At 42.0% G+C, this 19,719-nt stretch overlaps 1 protein-coding gene across 1 annotated transcript; it reads right to left on the reverse strand.

The window, feature by feature from the left end:
• Positions 1-14,449: 14,449 nt before the first annotated feature.
• On the reverse strand, positions 14,450-15,936 carry LOC144705689 (putative thiol methyltransferase 2). The gene is made up of 6 exons (XM_078578459.1): positions 15,785-15,936; positions 15,595-15,695; positions 15,418-15,517; positions 15,302-15,348; positions 15,024-15,102; positions 14,450-14,645 (listed from the first exon to the last, which is right to left on the reverse strand). Exons 1-6 carry the CDS (start codon positions 15,851-15,853, stop codon positions 14,595-14,597), a joined length of 447 nt encoding a protein of 148 aa, XP_078434585.1. The 5' UTR covers positions 15,854-15,936; the 3' UTR covers positions 14,450-14,594.
• Positions 15,937-19,719: the final 3,783 nt, after the last annotated feature.

The following is a 19,719-nucleotide window of genomic DNA, read 5'->3' on the forward strand; positions in this document are numbered from 1 at the left end:
GGAGTTTGAAGTAGGGGACTGTCTGGATTTAGACCAAGACCAAAAAAAATGGAGATCATTATAATTAAATTTAAAATCTGAATATCAGGCTGAACATCAATTATAATCTGCATGCGACTAATTAAAGCTCTAATGAATGTATGGTGGAGATGTTCATGTAGAAGATTGCTCAAATATGAAAAATGATTGAAGACCCAATGATTGGACACCCAATCAGGCCCAATACAATGACGGGAGATTTAAGGGAGTTGAGATAGACCCTCAAAACTTTGATTTCCAACTCTACATTTAGTTAATAAGACAATGTATTTGATGTTGGACAATTTACCCTGCCATCTACTAGTGAAACTGTGCGGATACTGTTTCTATGTATAGATAAAGGAAGAGAAGCAAAATCATCCATCCCTTTGAGAATAATATGGAAAATAAAAACCAAATGAAACAAAACATATAGAATATCAATCTGGTTTTCACTTATATAATTGGTTAAATATTTCAAACCTCATGTTCAAAAAAATAATCTTAGAGGAAATTGAAGAATCCACAATCACATACCAATAGAGCATGAAATTCAATTCATTAATTTCTTTTAACATTAAAAATAATTATGCGCACCTAGTATGAAAAAATATGAAATCTTTTTTTTTTTTTTAGCAAAAATCACGGTGCCGGGTACAGCCAACCCTAGGGTGGTGCCCGTAGTCCGATCCAGCCGTGCCCTAGATGCCACCCAGGGAGATTTTATTTATAAAGTGTAGTGTTTTTCAATGTTTGTGGGCGTGGATCGAGTATATATATCCCAATTACACGCGGATCCCACTCGTCCACGCCCATAGTTAGGGAAAAGAAAAGATACATAGGTGGTACCTCACAGACGCTCGGGGAAGAGTGTACGTCGGCGTCTCTCTTGGGCGGCTGCACGACGTCATGTGTGTTGGAAGTAGTGCGCAATGACGCTCTAGTCGGGGCAGGCGCGGTCCATGCCTCGTACGCCAGCGCTCCAGGCAATCCTCCAATCTCGCGGGCCTGTCCTCACGCAGAGGCGGCGTGTGCGGAGGGAGGGCAGGCCAAGACGATCGAGCCGATGGCATCCTCGGGCCATGGGTGGAAGCTCCTACCAAGAATAGAAAAGTCAAGTGGGGGTGCAAGCTTGTACCGCATGGTTGGCGAGGGCATCAGCTGTTTGGTTGCCCTCTCTCAGCTGGTGACGAAAGCACGCGATACGCGAGCGGCACCGCGTGATGTCTCTCCACGCTCGATGTAGTCGCCACTGAGAGCATGTGCCTGTACGAAACATATCAACTAATAGTTGTGAGTCCGATTCCACGACGATATTATGAAGGTTCCGTTCTTCACAGAGGAGGAGACCGTCACGTATCGCCATAGCCTCGGCTACCGTATTAGTTTGTACACCATAAAAGGAAGAGAAGGCAAAACGGAAACTCCCTATGTGATCTCGGAGGATCCCTCCGCCTCCGGCGGGCCCTGAGTTCCCTTTCGCCGCACCATCTACATTTAGTTTGAGGTAGCCTATGGACGGTGGACGCCAATGGATAACTCGATACTGGATGCGGGTCACAGCGGGGGTCACCGAGATCCCAATGGAGCGGAGGAGCCTACACGCGAACTCTGATCGGCCGACTCGGGGGGGCAGAAGAGGATGAATCCGCCGAAGCCACAACTGAACTCGTCTCATGATGTCCGCTGCACGCATGGGTGTACCTGCAAAACGAGAGGAATTTCGCCCTTTCCAAATCTCCCATAGCAGGTAAGCTATGGTGATGGGGAGGATGGGGCTCCGTACAGAGCGAGTTGGCGAGAGGATAAACTTGCCAAAACACTCAGACGGGGTAAGAGGTCGAAGGCGATCGGTAATGAGACGCCAGCATGCCACTGCTGTCTCATTGTGGAAGAAGAGGTGGTCAACCGTCTCCGCGTGAGGGTGGGTGGGACAGCAATGGCATTGTGAACTAAGGGAATAGCCTATGCGAGTCACACGATCATCCGTCGGGAGGCCTCAGTGTATGAGTCTCCAAAAGAAAAAGGAGACTCGCGTGTGAATCGCTGGATGCCAGATGCGCGGACCCCAGGCCTGTGGGGGGAATTTCTCGCGGTAATGCTCCCAAGAGGAGCGACACGTGTAGGTGCCATGGGGTGTGAGAGTCCAGATAGCATCATCAGAATGAGAGTCGAGGGGCGTTGTCTGAACCTCGAGGAAGGTGTCCAAGGGGAGATCGTGCTGCTCCCAGAGGTGGGGTGTGTTGCTTCTAAGCAACTGGGCTACAGTGAGGCGCACGTGGTGTGGTACAAACTAAGGATGGGAAGCAAGTGGCGCGTCGGCGTGCCAAATATCATACCACGCGCTAATGTCTCCTCGCCCGATTTGCCAACGGGTCACATGAATCATCTCGAGCCAGTGACGCTGCCACGTCCGCCACCTCTTGGAGCCTTTAATATCAGACTCGCGCCGGGCCCATTCACCATATTTGGCTAGAATAAAAGTCCCCAATGGGGAGTGAGTGGTTCGCATGCGCCAAACAAGTTTCTTTTGAAGCATGTCTTGGACGTCCGAGAGGCGTCTGATCCCTAGACCCCCCTCATCCGTCGGCCGACACACTTTCTCCCAAGAAACCCAATGATGACGCCTCTCTCCCTCAAGGTGGCCAGACCATAAGAAGCGCACGCAAAGGCATTCCACAGAGTGGAGAACCGTAAGAGACAGGGAATGTACCGCCAAGGTATGTAGTGGGATACTCATTAGGACATGCCGGATGAGTTGGATGCGCCCTCCTGGGGATAGGAAACGAAGTTTCCATCCCTCCAATTTCTTTCTCAGTTTGCCTAGCACGGCATCAAAGTAATGATGTCGAGTAGGGCCGAGAAAGATAGGGCATCCAAGGTAGCCAAACGGAAGCTGTCCTCGTGAGTATTGTGTGAAATGCCGGATGATCTCCGAGCGCCTCATAGTGGTGGAGGGGCCCACAATGAAGCTGCTCTTTGAAGCATTGATGAGCTAGCCGGATGCTTGCTCGTAAACTGTAAGGACACTCATAAATTCCTTAATGGACTTTTTAGATCCATTAAGAAATAAGATGGCATCATCAGCAAATAAGGAGTGCGAAAGAATCGGGCAGCCCCTCTTCGTGAAGTACGGTTGGATGAGGCCTTGATTGATCGCCCGTGTGAGCGATCGGCTAAAGGCCTCCTCCATCAATATAAAGATGGTAGGTGAAATGGGGTCACCCTGCCGGAGTCCCCGCGTAGCCGTGAAAAAGCTAGTAGAATTTCCATCCATCAAGAGGGAGAAGTGATTCTCCCTAATGCAAGCATCAACAAGTGCGATTAATGCATCCGTGAATCCGAAGCGCCGTAACACTTCGAGGAGGAATTTCCACTCAACTCGATCAAAGGCCTTCTCCATATCAAGCTTGATGATGACATTGGAGCCCAGAATACGAGTGTCTATCGACTGGGCTAGCTCGTGTACTAGTGTGATGCTGTCATGGATCTGTCGACCCTTGACAAAGCCACATTGTTTTGGCGAGATAAGTCTATCAAGGAAGCATCCAAGTCGGTTTGTAATGATCTTTGATGCAACTTTATAGCACACATTACAAAGACTGATCGGACGAAAGTCACGGAAGGAAGTTGGGGTATCCACTTTTGGAATGAGCGCCAAAAAAGTGGATTTCCAACTCCTTGCAAAGACTTTTCGTTGGAACGCCTCCTTGATAGCTAGTACCAAGTCAGTGCTGACAACATCCCAGCATGCTATATAGAATTCGGCCGTGAATCCATCTGGTCCTGGGGCTTTGTTACGGCCCAAGGAGAAGACTATCTCTTTAATCTCCGGTTGCGTCGGGGGGGCTAGCAAAAGTGCATTCTCTTGGTCTGTCACCAAGGAGGGGATGGAGGAGAGAATGGCCTCGCTCATAATAATGGGGTGCGAGGAGAGGAGGGAGTGATAATACTCCACCCCTATGCCTGCTAGCTGATCAAGGTCCTGGTCATGCGTCTCGAGTAGGGTCATATAGTTTGATCGTGCTCTGTGGCGGATCGAAGCGTGAAAGAAACGCGTGTTCCTATCGCCCTTTCGCAGCCATTGGATACATGATTTCTGGAGATAAAAAATCTCCTGACGTTGCGTGGCATCCTCCAGCTGCTCTCTGAGATGGAGTTGATAGTCTCCCATGTCATCTGTCCAGCACTCTTGTAGGTGTCGGTCAACATCGACCAGTTTCTTTTTAAGTTCCTCAACGGGTGAGTGAACGTCTCCAAAGACATGACGGTTCCACCATTTGAGGTGGAGCTTGAGGTTCCTGAGCTGATAACTAAAGTTCTCCATAGGAGATGTAGAGATCGATCCATGCCAGTGACTACGTACGTAGCTCTGGAAATCACTATGTTTCAACCACATAGTCTGGAATCGAAATGGTGGTCTACGGACTCGATGACTCGAGTCTGGAAGGAGGAGGATCGGTGTATGGTCCGAATAAAGTCTCGGGAGGATCTCCACCGTGAGGTTGCAATGCATCAATGCGGTACTATTAGTAAAACAGCGGTCAAGCCGTTCGTATATACGCGCATCCGCTTGACGTTCATTGCACCACGTCCACTTCTCTCCTATGGTCGGCGGTTCCACTAAGGAAGTGTCGTATATAAAGTCATTGAAAGCATGCATAGAGCGCAGCCGTGGAGGGCAGCCCCCTTGGCGCTCACTAGCGTCCCGTATGCAGTTGAAATCTCCGGCTATAAGCCAAGGTAGATCGACTAGATGCAAGTGAGAGTGGATATGGTGAGCGAGTTCCTCCCAGAGGGCCTCCTGCTCGGTGTGTCTATGCGGAGCATACACAATGGTAAATAGGTAGGGCTTTGGGGGATGCAGCACGTCAAAGGTGACATATTGTGTCCCTTCAGCCAAGAATGCAATCGAATAGCCTTGCTTCCAGAAAAGCCAAAGCTTATTCGATGGATGGCAATAGACATGATCCATCCCGAGCTTCCTCGCGATGAATTGGGACTGGTCCGATGTAATCATTGGCTCGAGCAGCCCCACTATGCCTAAGCTGTGCCTATGAATAAGAGAGAGTAAGTGAGTTTGGGTGAGAGGGTTACCAATCCCTCTACAATTCCAAACGAGGCTGGGTATCATAAGTCTATCGGCTCGCGTGGCGTGCCGAGGCGGGTGTTGTGCGTGACGTGAAGGAGATGATGCATCAGAGCGATGTGCCGGGTAGGGAGGTGAACCCATATCCGATTCCTCCGAGAGGGATTCCCCGTCCTCCTCATCGGTGGAATCCCGACCACTAGTCTTGCTGTACTTGTCCTCTGAACTAGTGAGAGTGGCTTGACAATTTGTCAAGCTCTCCATCTGTTCTGAGGGTAAAGATGGGTGATGCGAGGGGGGTATGTGGGAGGAGGTGGGGATGGGTATGGAATCAAGAGGTGGGTGTGTGTGGCGGGGATGGGGTGAGTGGGTGGGAGTGGGGGGAGGTGGGTTATCAGGTGGTGCTGAAGGATCATGGGGGGGTGGATCAGGGGGTAGTGAAGAGGGAGCATGGGGCGGGAAGGAGGGGTGAATCGGGGTGGGAGAGGGAGGAGGTGGAGAAGGTGATGGGGCGAGTGGAGAGGACTGAGAAGGGGGAGATGTAGAGTGGACGAGGGGTGTGGCGTGGGGGAGTGAGTGACGTGGAGAAGGGGGCAAGGGACACAAAGAGGAAGGCCGAGGGGAAGAGTGGCGAGGCGAAGCGGTAGGAGAAACCTGTGAGGATATACTAGGGAGGGACGTGGAAAGGTCGGTGGTAGATCTAGGAGAAGTGGTAGGACGGGCAGGGGGAGAGGTACATCCATTCGTCAGAAGGTCCCTAATATGCGGCTCCTCGAGTACATCTAGAAGGGCAAAAGTGTTCGAGGTCAGTGGTGTGGAACTGACCTCTTTTCCCTTACAAGAAGGGACATCTCTGGCCCGTTGTGGGGTTTTGGGGTGCTTCGCAGCGCCCTTCTTCACCCACTGGGAAGTAGGAGCGGCAGCTTTAGCCACTTGGGGCTGAGCTGTCACAGTAGCTCGAGGGGGGGGAGGAGATACTACGGAGGGATGCGCTGATGTCACTACAGGGTGTGGGGCTAATGGTGGTCTCCCGTAAGAACGTCGCCCTTGGTTGGTAGGGCTAGTGGCGACAATGTAGTTGTTATAATCCATAGGTGGGAGGTATTAGTTCTATTCTCATGGATCAACGCCCTGAAAATAATAAAAGCCCGCCAAACTCATTTTACTTCATGTGATAATGAGAGGCATGATATTTTATAAATAGTTTTTTGATAAATTCAAATTTGGAGATTTTTAGAACCTATATTTCTAGAACTGGAATTAGCACAGGGATCTATTAGCCATTCATATGGGAAGTGACATATAAAATTAATACATTCATTTTATGATTTTCACCTTAATATGGAATCATGGTGCATGTCTTTGTGTTTCATGAATAATTCAGTTTCATGCATTGATTCAGATGCTATAAGTATTTTCTATTTTCCTGAATTTTGCATGCTTTATGGATGAAGGTGAATAAAATATAATCTTATCATTTTAATTATTTTACTTGCCTTTTCTTGGTAAAAAAATAGAAGGATATAATGGGCTTGTGGCCAATACTGCCCCAAGCCCCTCTTGAACCGCACCTTCTTTAAAATGGAACATTTTAATCTTGACTGCAAGTCTGATTAAAGAAGAATAAACGGTCAAGATGCATTCCCTCCCCTTATTATCCCGTCCTTTATCTTTCACGAAGCAAATCAGCTATGAAGGACGCTACACAAATGACTGAAAAAATCCCATCTGGTTGAAGTAGGTGAAATAAATAAAAATAATCCTCCTCTCTTCATACCCATTCCCCTAGATAGCCAAACGATCCTCTAGGAATTAACTAAAACCTAGAATACCCCTTTGTTAGACATAAGCCTGGACGCATAAAACAATACTAAGTTCTTGTTTATTTGCCCTCCTCTCTTGATTCAAAAAATATAGGGATGGACATTATAAGATATACCAGAATATGAAAATATGAAACAATTACAAATGATTTTTAAATTCAATATCAATTAACAGATCACACCATAATGTAATATACTTCATCTTTAGAAAGTGTTTGGTTTCTTATGATTTTATTACGCGTGAAAACATTTAATATACTGCCATTCATATATTTTTAAGGAGGAAGGATATGCTAAAAATATTATGTCACAATAGAATAAGAGAAATGATGGCTCACTTCAAACTAACAAATATAAAAATTCATTGAAAGCATCTGATGCCTGATGTTGTAGGGACGTCGTCCGGTCGTCACCGAGCGGATGGACTCTGTGCTGAAGTCAATGGTATCCGACAACGGGTTTTGACGACTAGGATCTACACTAAAGATGCGGAATGTGCCTATCTATGGTACGTGCAAATGCCGACTGACAAAGGAGTCCAACTCCCGGGAAGCCGATGGAGTCATCCAATGATGGACAGGCGAGGTCCCCCCCAGCCTCGTCCGAGGGGGTCTTACCAAACAGGTAACACGCCGTTCCTGGCTTCGTGCGTGCGTCCTAGCGCGGCAAAGTGGGTGTCGGGCGGCGGGGCAACTCGGCGTGGAGCAGTCGGTGTGTTCGAACGCATGGTGATGGCGACGTCGACGGGCACGAGCACGGGTGACGACCGAGCTGACGGGTGCAGCGAAGACGTCTGCCGAGAGCCGGCGGCCTCACGGCAAGCAGCGTGCTCACGGGTTAGCCGGGTGGCGGGCTAGGCGTGCGACGGCGCCGGTTGCCGATCAGGACGACGATGCCGAGTGCAAACAGAGGCCGAGGCGTTCGGTCGAGCGACGGTCGGTCCACACGCGTGGGATTGGCGCGAGGGGATAGTCCGCGAGGGCGGCGCCTGGCTCACGCGAACTGGGCGGCCGCACCCACGAGTCCGCGCCAACGGCGCGCGCAAACAATGTCTGCTCACGCGGTGCGGATGCGACGCCGCAACGTCGGGAGGGCGAGAGAGAATTCGGACGTAAGGACGGAGCTGGCGACGAAGGCCGACAGATCCGCAAGGTGACAAGCGAGCGGGCGACGATGCCAGTGCTTAGGCGGACGCGAGCAGCAGCAGCGGATGGCCCGGCGGCGTTCGCGCGTGCGGCAACAGCGTCTGCGCGTTGACGGACGTGAGCGGCAGCGGCGGACGGCTTTGCGGCGGTCGCTCGCGCGGGCAGCGGCGCCTGCGCGTAGGCGGACGCGAGCCGCGGCGGCAGCAGGCCCCAAGACGGTCGCACGCACGGCGGCGGCTTCTGCGCGCGCGAGGGCGCTGGTGGCGCGCGATGGCGGCGGCGTCTGCGCGCGACGAAGGGGGAGCGCGATGCGGAGGGCTTGGTGATGAAGCTCGCCTCCGCCTCCTCTGGATCTTCTCCCTCTCCTTTCCCTCCTCCCTTCTTCCTTCTTCTTCTCCTTCTTCCTTTTCGATCGGGGCGGCGACCTTCTCTTTTCTTTCTGAACGAACTTCTTCAAAATATCATAGTAAAAAAAAAAGAGGGGTAATTGTTCAGGGCCTGAACGAACTTCTCTTTTCTTTCCTCATCCTGTTCGTTTTATAGGAGAGGATTGAATGGGCCTTAACATAACAGGCCTAAGCCCACAAAGGAAAATAAAGAAAGGGAAGGAAGGAAACCAAAGGAGAAGAAAAGAAAAAGATGAGGAAAGAAAAGGAGAGGGGAGGGAATTGTCTTTCCCTTGAGTGGTGGTGGAGGGGAATTCCTTATAGGTTGGATTCCCCTCACTACAACGAGTGTGACGAGATAAAGAGACGGGGAACGAGAGATAAAAACAACGGAAAGGAGAGAAACACGGATGAAATACGCACGAAACAACAAAGGAAAGGAAAAGTTAAAACGCCCGTTACCCGGGATACTTGAATCCGGGCGTGCGCGTCGTCACTATAGCTTGCCGTACGGGTTGGAAGCGAACCGGCGGTGATGTCGCTGACGAGGTTGACGTCTCAAAAGACGATCCTGGGGTCTCAGGCTGTGTCGCGCCATCAGCATCATATTTAAAATCAACACACCATATAAAAATAATTTCATTCAATTATTCCATATAGTGCATTTGGTTCATATCACTCAAAAGTGAAGTTTCCTCTCACATATAGTGCATTTGTTTCACCAAAACTCCAATTGATTATCAATGTTTAGGATGTCCATACTCTTCCTTGTATGTAGCCTAGCCAATTTAATCAACCAAGGTTCTACTATTTCCTTCACTCCACTGATTTTATGATTGGGAATTGTCTAAAAAATCTCAGATAGTTCTTTCAATTATACTGCACTAAAGATTGGTAAAAAAAATAACATGCAGTTTTCACGTAGTTATCATAGATTTTATATATTTACGTTGATTTAATTCATCATAAACCAATGTGATTTAATCTTAAAATAATTGATTTTATTTTTACAATAGAATCATGAATTTCCCTGATTTGGACTATTTTATGGAATTTTAGAAGATTTAAATTTAACTTTCAGAATAGACATTTTGATTTGCTTCAATATTTCCAGGTGTTTATTATATTTTTAGATCGATATTATGATTTTTCATAAATTATGGGTATTTATATGGAATTATCTGACAACCAATTTATAAAGAAAATAATTTAATAATTAATAATATATATTTTTATATTTAAATATTTCTAGTTTTAAAATAAATAAAAATGAGTTAATGCAGTCTACCAGGTGTTACATGCTGATTTATTTGGATGGCGATGAATGATTATGTTAGAAAATCACTAGCAACAATGAGTGCCTGGCATTGGATGGTAATTCATCATGGGGAACTATTATAATGTACCTATAAATTAACTATTTATTACATAGTTGGACATAAAAGAATCACCACCAATATTTAAAAAAGGACCTGTCATTTTTTTCAAAAAATGTAAGCTAAAGTGCATACACATTTCATCTTGTTATTTTTAAAAGGAAAATGTCACAATCATTGCATTTCAAGTGGAGGAACATGATTTTCCATGGCGTTATAAATACAGAAATATCACCCAATGGATGGCCCCTTTTTGGCAATCACTTGGACATGTGTTTGCATTGGATGGAACACATGAATTTGGATGTAATTATTGGCAGCTTTTGCTGAACTCGAGGGCATGAGTCAATGCATAAATAAATCACAATTCTAAATTTGGATTGTGATATATCATCTTTGGGAAAGTGAATAAATTATTATGCAAAGCTGTCAATTCATGATCAGGATCAAGGAGTGAGAATAAATTACTGATCCAGCATCAAAATTTCTCCAGCTTCAAAATGTGATCATCAACACACCTTTGTCACTTTATCCTACGTTATCATTCTCAAGGATAGCCCAAGTTTTCATCATCTCCCATGCCATCGTGAACTTTGCCCCTGGTCTGTGGGCATCTGACTCCATATCACCTGCAATCATGAGCTGGAACACCATATCAGTCGCCTTGTTCTGTCACTTTTTGGAGCCTATGTATCCTCGTCTCCGTGTGAATCAGCAGTAGTATTATGTTCTCCCACTCTACTTCACTCACACTGACCACAATCAACCATCACCTAGCACTATGATAGCACCGGTAAGTTATTTAATTAGAATTAATTATTATTTCTTACCATAAACACCATTTAATTCTCACAATTATTAAATAAATTTCAGAAAATTAGCTTCAATAAAAATAATATTTCCTCATTTCCCTAGAATGATTTTTAACTTTTTTCACAAGTCTTCGTGCACTGAATTGTATTTAATTCCAAAATTAATTATAAAAATAAAAATAGAAATTAACCTAAAATTCATGATTGAGGGTTGGGTTGGGTTGGGTTGGGTTGGGTTGAGGAAATACTCAAGGGACAGCTCCTGAGTGGAGGATTGGGTTGGACTCAAGAGAGGTGCTCAAAGGACAGTGTCTTAACCTGTTCCTCCCACAGTTTTGCTTCCAAATCATTCATAGGCCTCCATCATTTCTTTTGAAATTGCATCAATATAATTATCAGAAGAATCTTTCACATTGTAATAGAAATAATGATTGGGTCAATCTGAATGTGAGAGTAGACCATCACAATCATGATCATTATATTTTTCCAGAATATCATCATAGAAATCAGATGGAGAGGCATTGGTATATTGAATATGGTGACTCAAATGAGCTTGGTGACTGAATTTTGCATGAGAATGATTTGCATTTGTGAATATGTTGAATATAGTGACAGAATAAAAAAATCCTATTTCATTGCAAAAAAAAAATGATAAAACATGAAGAGAAAAAGTTATTTTGCTGATCAAGAGTTTAAATTAATGGAGACATTGTGTCCCTGGCAATGACACCACTTGATGCGTAAAAACGGTGTGAGCCAATATTAATTAAATGCATTGCAAGTACTAAGAGTTATGTAATTATTTGTAAATTTACCTTTAAATATTTAATCAGGATAATATTAAAGAAGGGGTCAGTCCACGGGTAGTGGAATGTCTAACACTGAAATGTGTTTTTTTAGTAAAAAAGAGAAGGAATTTGACAGAACTTTCTTTAGTAAGCAATGAGAGGTTTGGATATTCTTGAGCCCAGTAAAGAATGAGTGCTTTAGTTAAAAATATTGGGGATCCTTGGAGAAAATACAAAATTGAGTCCAGGAACTAAAAGGAAACTTCTTTATTCTTAGAATGTTATTGTACCAATCCATGACATCTACTATTGGGGGAGTTCATAAGAACTGTTTTAATTTTAGTACCCCTATTTTTTTAGGGATTAATATGTGGGAGGGAGCAGACTCCCTGATAAATCATAAATATGGGTCAAATTTGTCATATTATAATCATGGTTTATAGAAAAACTTATAAAACTCCTCAGGGTTCAAATAGCGAGTTATTGAAATAGTAAAATTTTCCAATTTTTTAATTTTTTAAAAATTTCTGGATTTTAATGATGCCTATGAATAAATATGAATGATAAAGAAAGATAATTAATTATAGATACTGTTGAATAATGATTAAAATGATTAATTATATAGATTTTAATGAACTTTCTGTAAATTTTAATGTCTTGAAATCAATAAAAATGTCTGTCATACCTTACCTCATTGCCTTTAGGCAATACCTTGTGCTGGTGTGCCGGTGCACAATGCGGGTGGTGGTTTTTTGTGACAGCTGAACGCAAGGAGCACAAATTGGTGGCTTATACAGCAGACGAGAAATATTTTTAATGTTTGCTAGAGGAATTTTTAGGCGTGGTTGGTGGCATTGTAAAGGTATGGATATATGCTATGTTCTTGTATCATGACCTATCAAAATGATAAAAATTATATCAAAAATACTTTCCCACCAGTTAAGGGCCAAGATGGTGCACTTTCTTCTTCTTCACATGAACTGATTTGGATTGCTATTTTCTCATTTTTAAATCTATAAGAGAGAAAAATAGTTAAAAAACTGATAAAGTAAGTATGAAAATAAAACATTGGGACATAATTTAAGAATGGGATATAAAGAGAGAGGAAGAGAAGTTAAAATAAAGTAGATATTGCATTCAGTTCTTGGATCTAATTCCACAGAATTAAGGGGCTTACATGCCTTGAATTCCAGTCTTTATTCAAAATTTATTTATATTACAATAAAATATGAAATCAGATTCCAAAGTTTAACTATGGAATTAGTTATAAAAATTTCTGCCCAATTTTACCACTTGCGACATAGTACCACACCCAGCTCCTACCTGCTTTCTAGGGTGGCACTTGCAGGTGCTGTTAGTAAATCAAGTATTAAGGTTTATTAGCTATTTTAAACTTATTTTCTCGTAAAATTACAAAAATATTCCTAAAAGTCATATAAAATATTTAAATAAAATAAATATGTAATTCATTAATTGAAATTATTTTCTAATTAGGTTGATTAATTTTTTGTTGCAATTAATTCCTAAAATAAACTGATTGTTTTTAAAAAACTGAAGAATACAGATTCATCATTACAGCCCTTGCTGTAGTTTTCTCCTTGTCACTTTACTACATGAGTTAACAAACTTATTACATAAATCAGAACCTTAAAATGGATCTTAAGTGTTTGTTTAGGATTTGTCAGGTCAGGAATATTTCAAAAAATTTTAAGGCATTCTAGTTAGGTTTGATGCTTGGGAAACTTAGTGTAGAATACTTAATCTGAAATTTCTGCGACCTTGGCGAAGGACTACATCATATGTAATCCTTGAGCTATTTTCTCTTATATGAGGGTGTATTCTTACATTTTAATATCATAATAATCTTAATGGAATTATTACTCCATTCAAGATATACTATTTTGAATCCCATGATTGGGGACTCATAGGCCATAGTCAAAACACAACCATCAGTTCACGATATATCTTTGGTCTCTCATATCAGAGGACCACTTAACCGTGACATGAATCATAGAAGTTGACACCTAGTTGTAAAACCATCTAAGAATCAGTACAAACCAGCTAAGTGCAATCTTTCCCTGAAGAGCACCTACTATTTGTCCTTGGTGCCTCGACAATAATGGCTATGGGATCAGCCTTGCTCCTCAATTGACTGGGAGAGAATAGTGTTATTACATAAAAATATTTTGATGTCCATCTCTTTTAGGAATGTTCATGAAAGGTGTTTATGGATACATAATCACCACAATATGATCTCATCATAATTCTCTCATCATAGTCAATATCCTTGGACATCATTATAAGGATCACCATACCATTGGAATGGATATAATTTATATTAATTGGAATGGATATAACTTATAATTTATTTAATTTATACTATTGGCATGCCGGCTATATATACTTATATTGGTGACAAAGTAAAATTACAGAATACCCTTTATTTTTTATTCTACCACCAATGTGGTAAAAAAATTGGAATATCTATGCCTCATATCAATAAAATGTTGAATCACAAAATCTTTTGTGATTCTTTTATACCCTCTCTCTCTCTCCCTCTCTCTATGTATCTCTCACATGGACCTCTGCCCTTAAGTCAAACAAATGAGTTTAATTCCAGATGAAAGAAGAACTATGTAACATGTTAATTATATAGGTTAATATTGTTCAATACTTATCTTTGGATAATAATTTGAAAATTAATTGATATTAGATTTCAAGTCAGTGAAATTTATATTAGATTGAATTATATTTGGAACGTATTAGATGATTAGATGGAAGGTAAACAACTAAGTTCAATATTACAAGTTAGGGGGATTGTTCAGTAAAGATGTGATCATGATTTACTTCTGAGAAAACGAATTTGTATAATTCAGTCGCTTGTCATTTACCGCTATTTCATACATTTTAAGTATTCAAATGTTGAGTGTTCTCATAGATTTTGTATATTTATATCATTCATTCTCAAACAGTGTGGGCAAAAAACCCTGGTTTTATTCTTTTGGACGTTTCAATACTTCTAAATATACGAAATACAAAGAAAGATTAAACGAGAATGGTTTCACGAATTTATTTCCTAGGATCGCAGATATCCTGATAACATGTTCATCCCGTCGACTTGATACGTGCAGTATGATGCAAGTGATTTCTTCATTCACTACAGCGCATGGAGTGAATTTCTCTTCCACCGCCCAAGTTTCTCTTTACCCTGGAAAAAGGCCAAACAAAAAATTAACCATCAATGCGCCATCTTGTGGTAGAGAACCAAAATCAGTATTTTTATTTATTTATTGGCTGTCCATCAAAGTATGACGATTCGTCTTCTAAACTTAATGATAGGTGGGTTCTACACTTCTACTGCATCCACATCCGTGGCAACCAACATGGCTGGATGCACACTTCTGATCTATCTTTCTTCTACTGATCCCTCTTACTCTGGTCGCGATGAAACTTCTTCTTTGGCGGAATCCATTGGAAAAGGAGTTTCCAGATTAAACTACTTTGGACAATTCATCTGTAACCATACACAGGAAAAGATCGGAGAAGAAAATTTTGATGAAGTTATTGTATAGATAACTGATAAAACCTTTCGCGGCTCAATTGCCAAGTCATTGTCCTCCACTGAGACGACCTTGAAGCCAAGGGGACTCAATACTTTGTCATACCTGCATTCCGTAAAAAAAATAGTCAGTACAGATTCATTTCGAATTGAAAAAAATTCTATTTGGTTTATTTTATTAAAAAAGTCATTTTTACTAATATTCGGGAACTCTCGCCAATCCTGAACATAATTCCAGTCGCCCGATTGATTCGTGCGCCTGGAGGTTCCTTTTACGATTTATTATTACTTTCTTAAACACTTACTCATCGGGTGAAACCGCAAATGGAGGGCCCCCTTCATACTTGTCAACCTTCCAGGATGAAGATAATTATCATTTATCCGCGCATATCAACGGAACAAAAGAGCAGAGAAATCTAACCGGAAACATTAATGCGATCAGTTCCCCGTCGGGTTTAAGAAGATTCCCAATCTGGCTGCCCCATGCAGATCTCATGGATGGATCAATCGCACAGAAGAACCTGAATATCACCGTCTACCAGATATGAATGGGTCGGACACAGTTGTATTTAAAAACTATCAGATTCTCAGAACTTACGTATAATCAAATATCAGATCGAAAAGCTCCAGCGGTCTCCAGTTGAAGAAATCTGCCACCTCAAATGTAAAGTACTCTTTGTTTAGCAACTCGGACGTCCTCTGTTTGCCCAATGAGTGGAGACATTAAGACATTTTGCCCAACTCAGAGAAAATATAAATAAAAATACAACTTTCTGATGAGTTACTACCTCTAATGCTCTCTTTACTGCAGTCTCCGATTTGTCCACCCCGACAACATGCCTCTGGGGGGAGGCCATTGCTACCACATCATGACCCTGACACGAGCAATGCAGTCTGTAAATTATTAGAGGAAGAGCAACAAATAATGCATCGGCTGGGCGAAAATTCAAACTCCTCCGCAGCCGGGGACGAGGGCCCTGCCTATGGGAAGACCGCCGGTCTGACTCAAATGGGCAACTAAAGGTGTCGGACTGCCGAGATCCCAAGGCGTAACTCCTCCCTTCCATCTTTTCTCCCAGCCATCTGCATACCCAATGCAAGAAAAGATATAATGGTTGTGAAATTTAAAGCACACATGCAATTTATAGTTCAGTCATTGAAAACTTTTTACCTGGCCTTTACTAGTTTATAGTAAATTAAAATGATGAGGAACAGGTGGAAAATAGACGAATGGAAGAGGAATACCATAATAGTGGTAGAAACAGAAAAAAGCAAAATCCAATTCCAAAGGATCAAAGACCGCCTATGGTACGAGTATCATCGAAAAGTTTGGAATCATTTTAGTGGTGACAATCATTTTAGCAAATCTGAAAAGTTTGGAAGTTATTATTTACCATCGGAGTCTTGGCTGAGCAGTGACTGCACCATAGAGACTAAGGGATTGAACCTCGGGTCGTGCCTTGATGCGGTGGTCAAATTTGAGCAGCGCGTGAATCTCTGTGCCGGCAGGGGATTTAGTAGACCCATAGAGAAGCCCAGCGTCACAGCCTACGCACGTCATTCTCATTATCGCTTCTGCCCATATCCCAAAACCAGTTTTTTATCGAAGTCCCTTGTAAATGAGATAGCCACCTACGCCGACAAAGTCAAACCATCATCGAATGAACGGCAGACTGCAACAAGTAGTTTCGGGTCTCGGCACGAAATGGATCGTCATAAGGCTTCGTTTTACGATCTTGTCTACGGGGTGGTTTAGCTTAAATCCATCTCCCTCTCATCCTTTCCTTCTCTCTCTCTCTCTGTCTCTCTCTCTCTGGCCCCTGTCTCTGTCTCTCTCTCTCTCTCTGTCTCTCTGTGTCTCTCTCTCTCTTTCTTTCTCTCTCTCTCTTTCTTTCTCTCTCTCTCTCTGTCTCTCTGTGTGTGTGTCTCTCTCTCTCTATGTCTCTCTCTCTCTCCGTCTCTCTGTTTCTCTGTCTCTCTATCTCTCTCTCTATGTCTCTCTCTCTCTCTCCGTCTCTCTGTTTCTCTGTCTCTCTATCTCTCTCTCTCTGTCTCTATCTGTTTCTCAGTCTCTCTGTCTCTCTCTCTCTGTGTCTCTCTCTGTTTCTCTGTCTCTATCTCTCTCTGTGTGTCTCTCTCTGTTTCTCTGTCTCTCTGTCTCTCTCTATTTTTCTCTGTCTCTCTATCTCTCTCTCTGTTTCTCTGTCTCTGTCTCTCTGTCTCTCTCTGTCTATCTCTTTGTTTCTCTGTCTCTCTCTCTCTCTCTCTGTATCTCTCTTTGTTTCTCTGTCTCTCTCTCTCTCTCTGTGTCTCTCTCTTTGTTTCTGTCTCTGTTTGTCTGTCTCTCTCTCGTGTCTCTCTCTGTGTCTCTCTCTCTGTCTCTCTATCTCTCTGGGTCTCTCTATCTGTCTGTCTGTCTCTCTCTCTCTCCCTCAGAACTAATTCTCTCTTCCTCTCCCGCCCTCCATCTCTCTCTTAACAATAATTTTACTCGGGACATTATTGCCAGCCTATTATATAACCCACGGAATTTCTCAACCCAATTGTTCGTTCTTTTAACAGCCATTTGTCCATCACATTTTATTCGTAATACGTCACTCGCCAGCTGAAGCTACTGAAAACAACATGGATAAATATTCTTTAACCTTATCAAATGTTATCTCAGCATATATAAAATGGAGCGACAGGCAGTACTCATCTGAATTTTAGGGTATAATTAAGATATGCCCATAAGCGATGAGTGTGAATTAAAAGTGAGAAACATTAAGATATTCGGTTGTAATTAAAACATAACCTTATCCAATGTGCTCTAAGCATTTATAAATAGAATGATACGCTGTACTCGTCTTAATATTAGGTTATTAAGATAGGACCAAAAGGGATAAAAGGTAATTAATAAGAGCGAAAAATGCGGGATAATGGGATCAAGTAGAAGGGGGGAATTCGGACAAAGAGGAATACTTGGATGTAAGGTCTTCTACTATGAGAACTATCGATGCAATGATACAAATGGATATGACAGTTAAAGATTCAACGCTGAGGCAGAGAATTAGATTCATAAAATTGACGATTCCAGTTCCTATTCAGACATACGCTTTATAAATGAGCATAGAATGGCGGAATCGGATTGAATGCAGTTAGTGGATGAGAAGTTTAATAGTAAAAATATGAGAGAGACTTGTTGTTCAAATTTCATAAATTTAATCAAATGGTTAGTTTCTTGATGTCTCTGAAAGGTGTTCATGAGCTCATCCTTGGCGTCCTCTCTTATACGGCATGAATCTGCAGCCCTTGCGCGATTTTTCTACTCCGTGCATCATTTACCAGCACATTATGGAACCCACACGATTTCTTAAACCTTTTATCCGTTCTTCAAACAGCAATTTGTCCGTCATATTATTCGTTAAATGTGGACCCTAAAGCTGAAGCTCGTGGAAACAGCATTGTTCAATTATGTTTTAAACTTTACCCAATCTGTTGTTCTAAGCATACATAAACGGAAGCCAGACTACAATCCTAATTTTAGGTTAGAATTACGATATAACCCAGAAAGATAAATGGAGAGAAATACGAGAGAAAAATGCGTAGTGAGAAAAAGCTGTAGGCGTGATTCCGGACAAGTGGAATAATTGGATGTAAGGTCTCCTATTGTGAGGACGCGTGAGGCGATAGAAATTTCACTACAGTTTAATATTCACTGTTATGACATCAAATTAAATTCATCAAACTGATGATTCTGATAAATATGCAGAGATACGTTATTCCTAATGAGTACAAATTGGTTGAATTGGGGTGAATCCAGTTAACCGATGAAAAGTTTAATAGTCAAAATATGAGAAGAATTATTGGTAATTTTTTTTCAAATTCGATCAAATACCTTCTTGATATTTCGGGAATGGTGTTCGTCAGCTGATCCTCAGCGGCTTCTCTTATACGGCATAAATCTGCTGCCGACCCGCGATCTTTCTGTTCTCTTCATTCACACATTACATTATTGAACTGCGCCTTTGCAAATGATGCATATGATTCGAAGTTTCTTTATGACATTATGATGTCTTGTATGTCATCACAGTTTGCGTTGATCATTTTGTATAATCTTTCAAAAAAATGTATTCGGTATAACTTTATGATTTTTGCTACTTTTAAATTTTTTTGATATGGGATTCATTAAGGAAATTATTTTTTTAAGTCAGATAATATTTTTATATTGATTAAAGGCCTATAAATTATTATGAATTTTCTTGTATTTTTCAGAGTTGTACTCCGACATATTTATGAAGAATTTAATTTTACAAGTTAATAAAAATATTTTTTGAATTATTAAACGTAGTTACTATCTGTATTGGAGTTTTATACATCCAATTTACGAAGGAGTCATTTTACAAGTCAGAATACATTTTTATGATATATTCTAATACGTTCATTGATTTAATGGTGCCTACCCACGGCCCACGGGTCTCTGAAGATTTTTGTTTTGCTGATCTTTGTTCGATGATTGGCTGCAAATCAATGAAAAGGAATTTGAAATATTTTTTATTCACAAAGACTTGGCATCGTGAATATCCTTAAGACTTTTTTTGTTATTGTGATTCAAAGGTCGTAGAGAAGTCAATGAACTCAAAAATTCCGATATAGTACATAATGAGCTATTGTAAAGCCGATGGGCGATCCAATAAAAAAGATGATTGTTCAGAGCACTTAATGCTGCAACAATCTCATATAC

The sequence above is a fragment of the Wolffia australiana genome, chromosome 7 (assembly GCF_029677425.1).
Source record: "Wolffia australiana isolate 7733 chromosome 7, ASM2967742v1".
In the NCBI taxonomy this organism is placed as follows: domain Eukaryota; kingdom Viridiplantae; phylum Streptophyta; class Magnoliopsida; order Alismatales; family Araceae; genus Wolffia; species Wolffia australiana.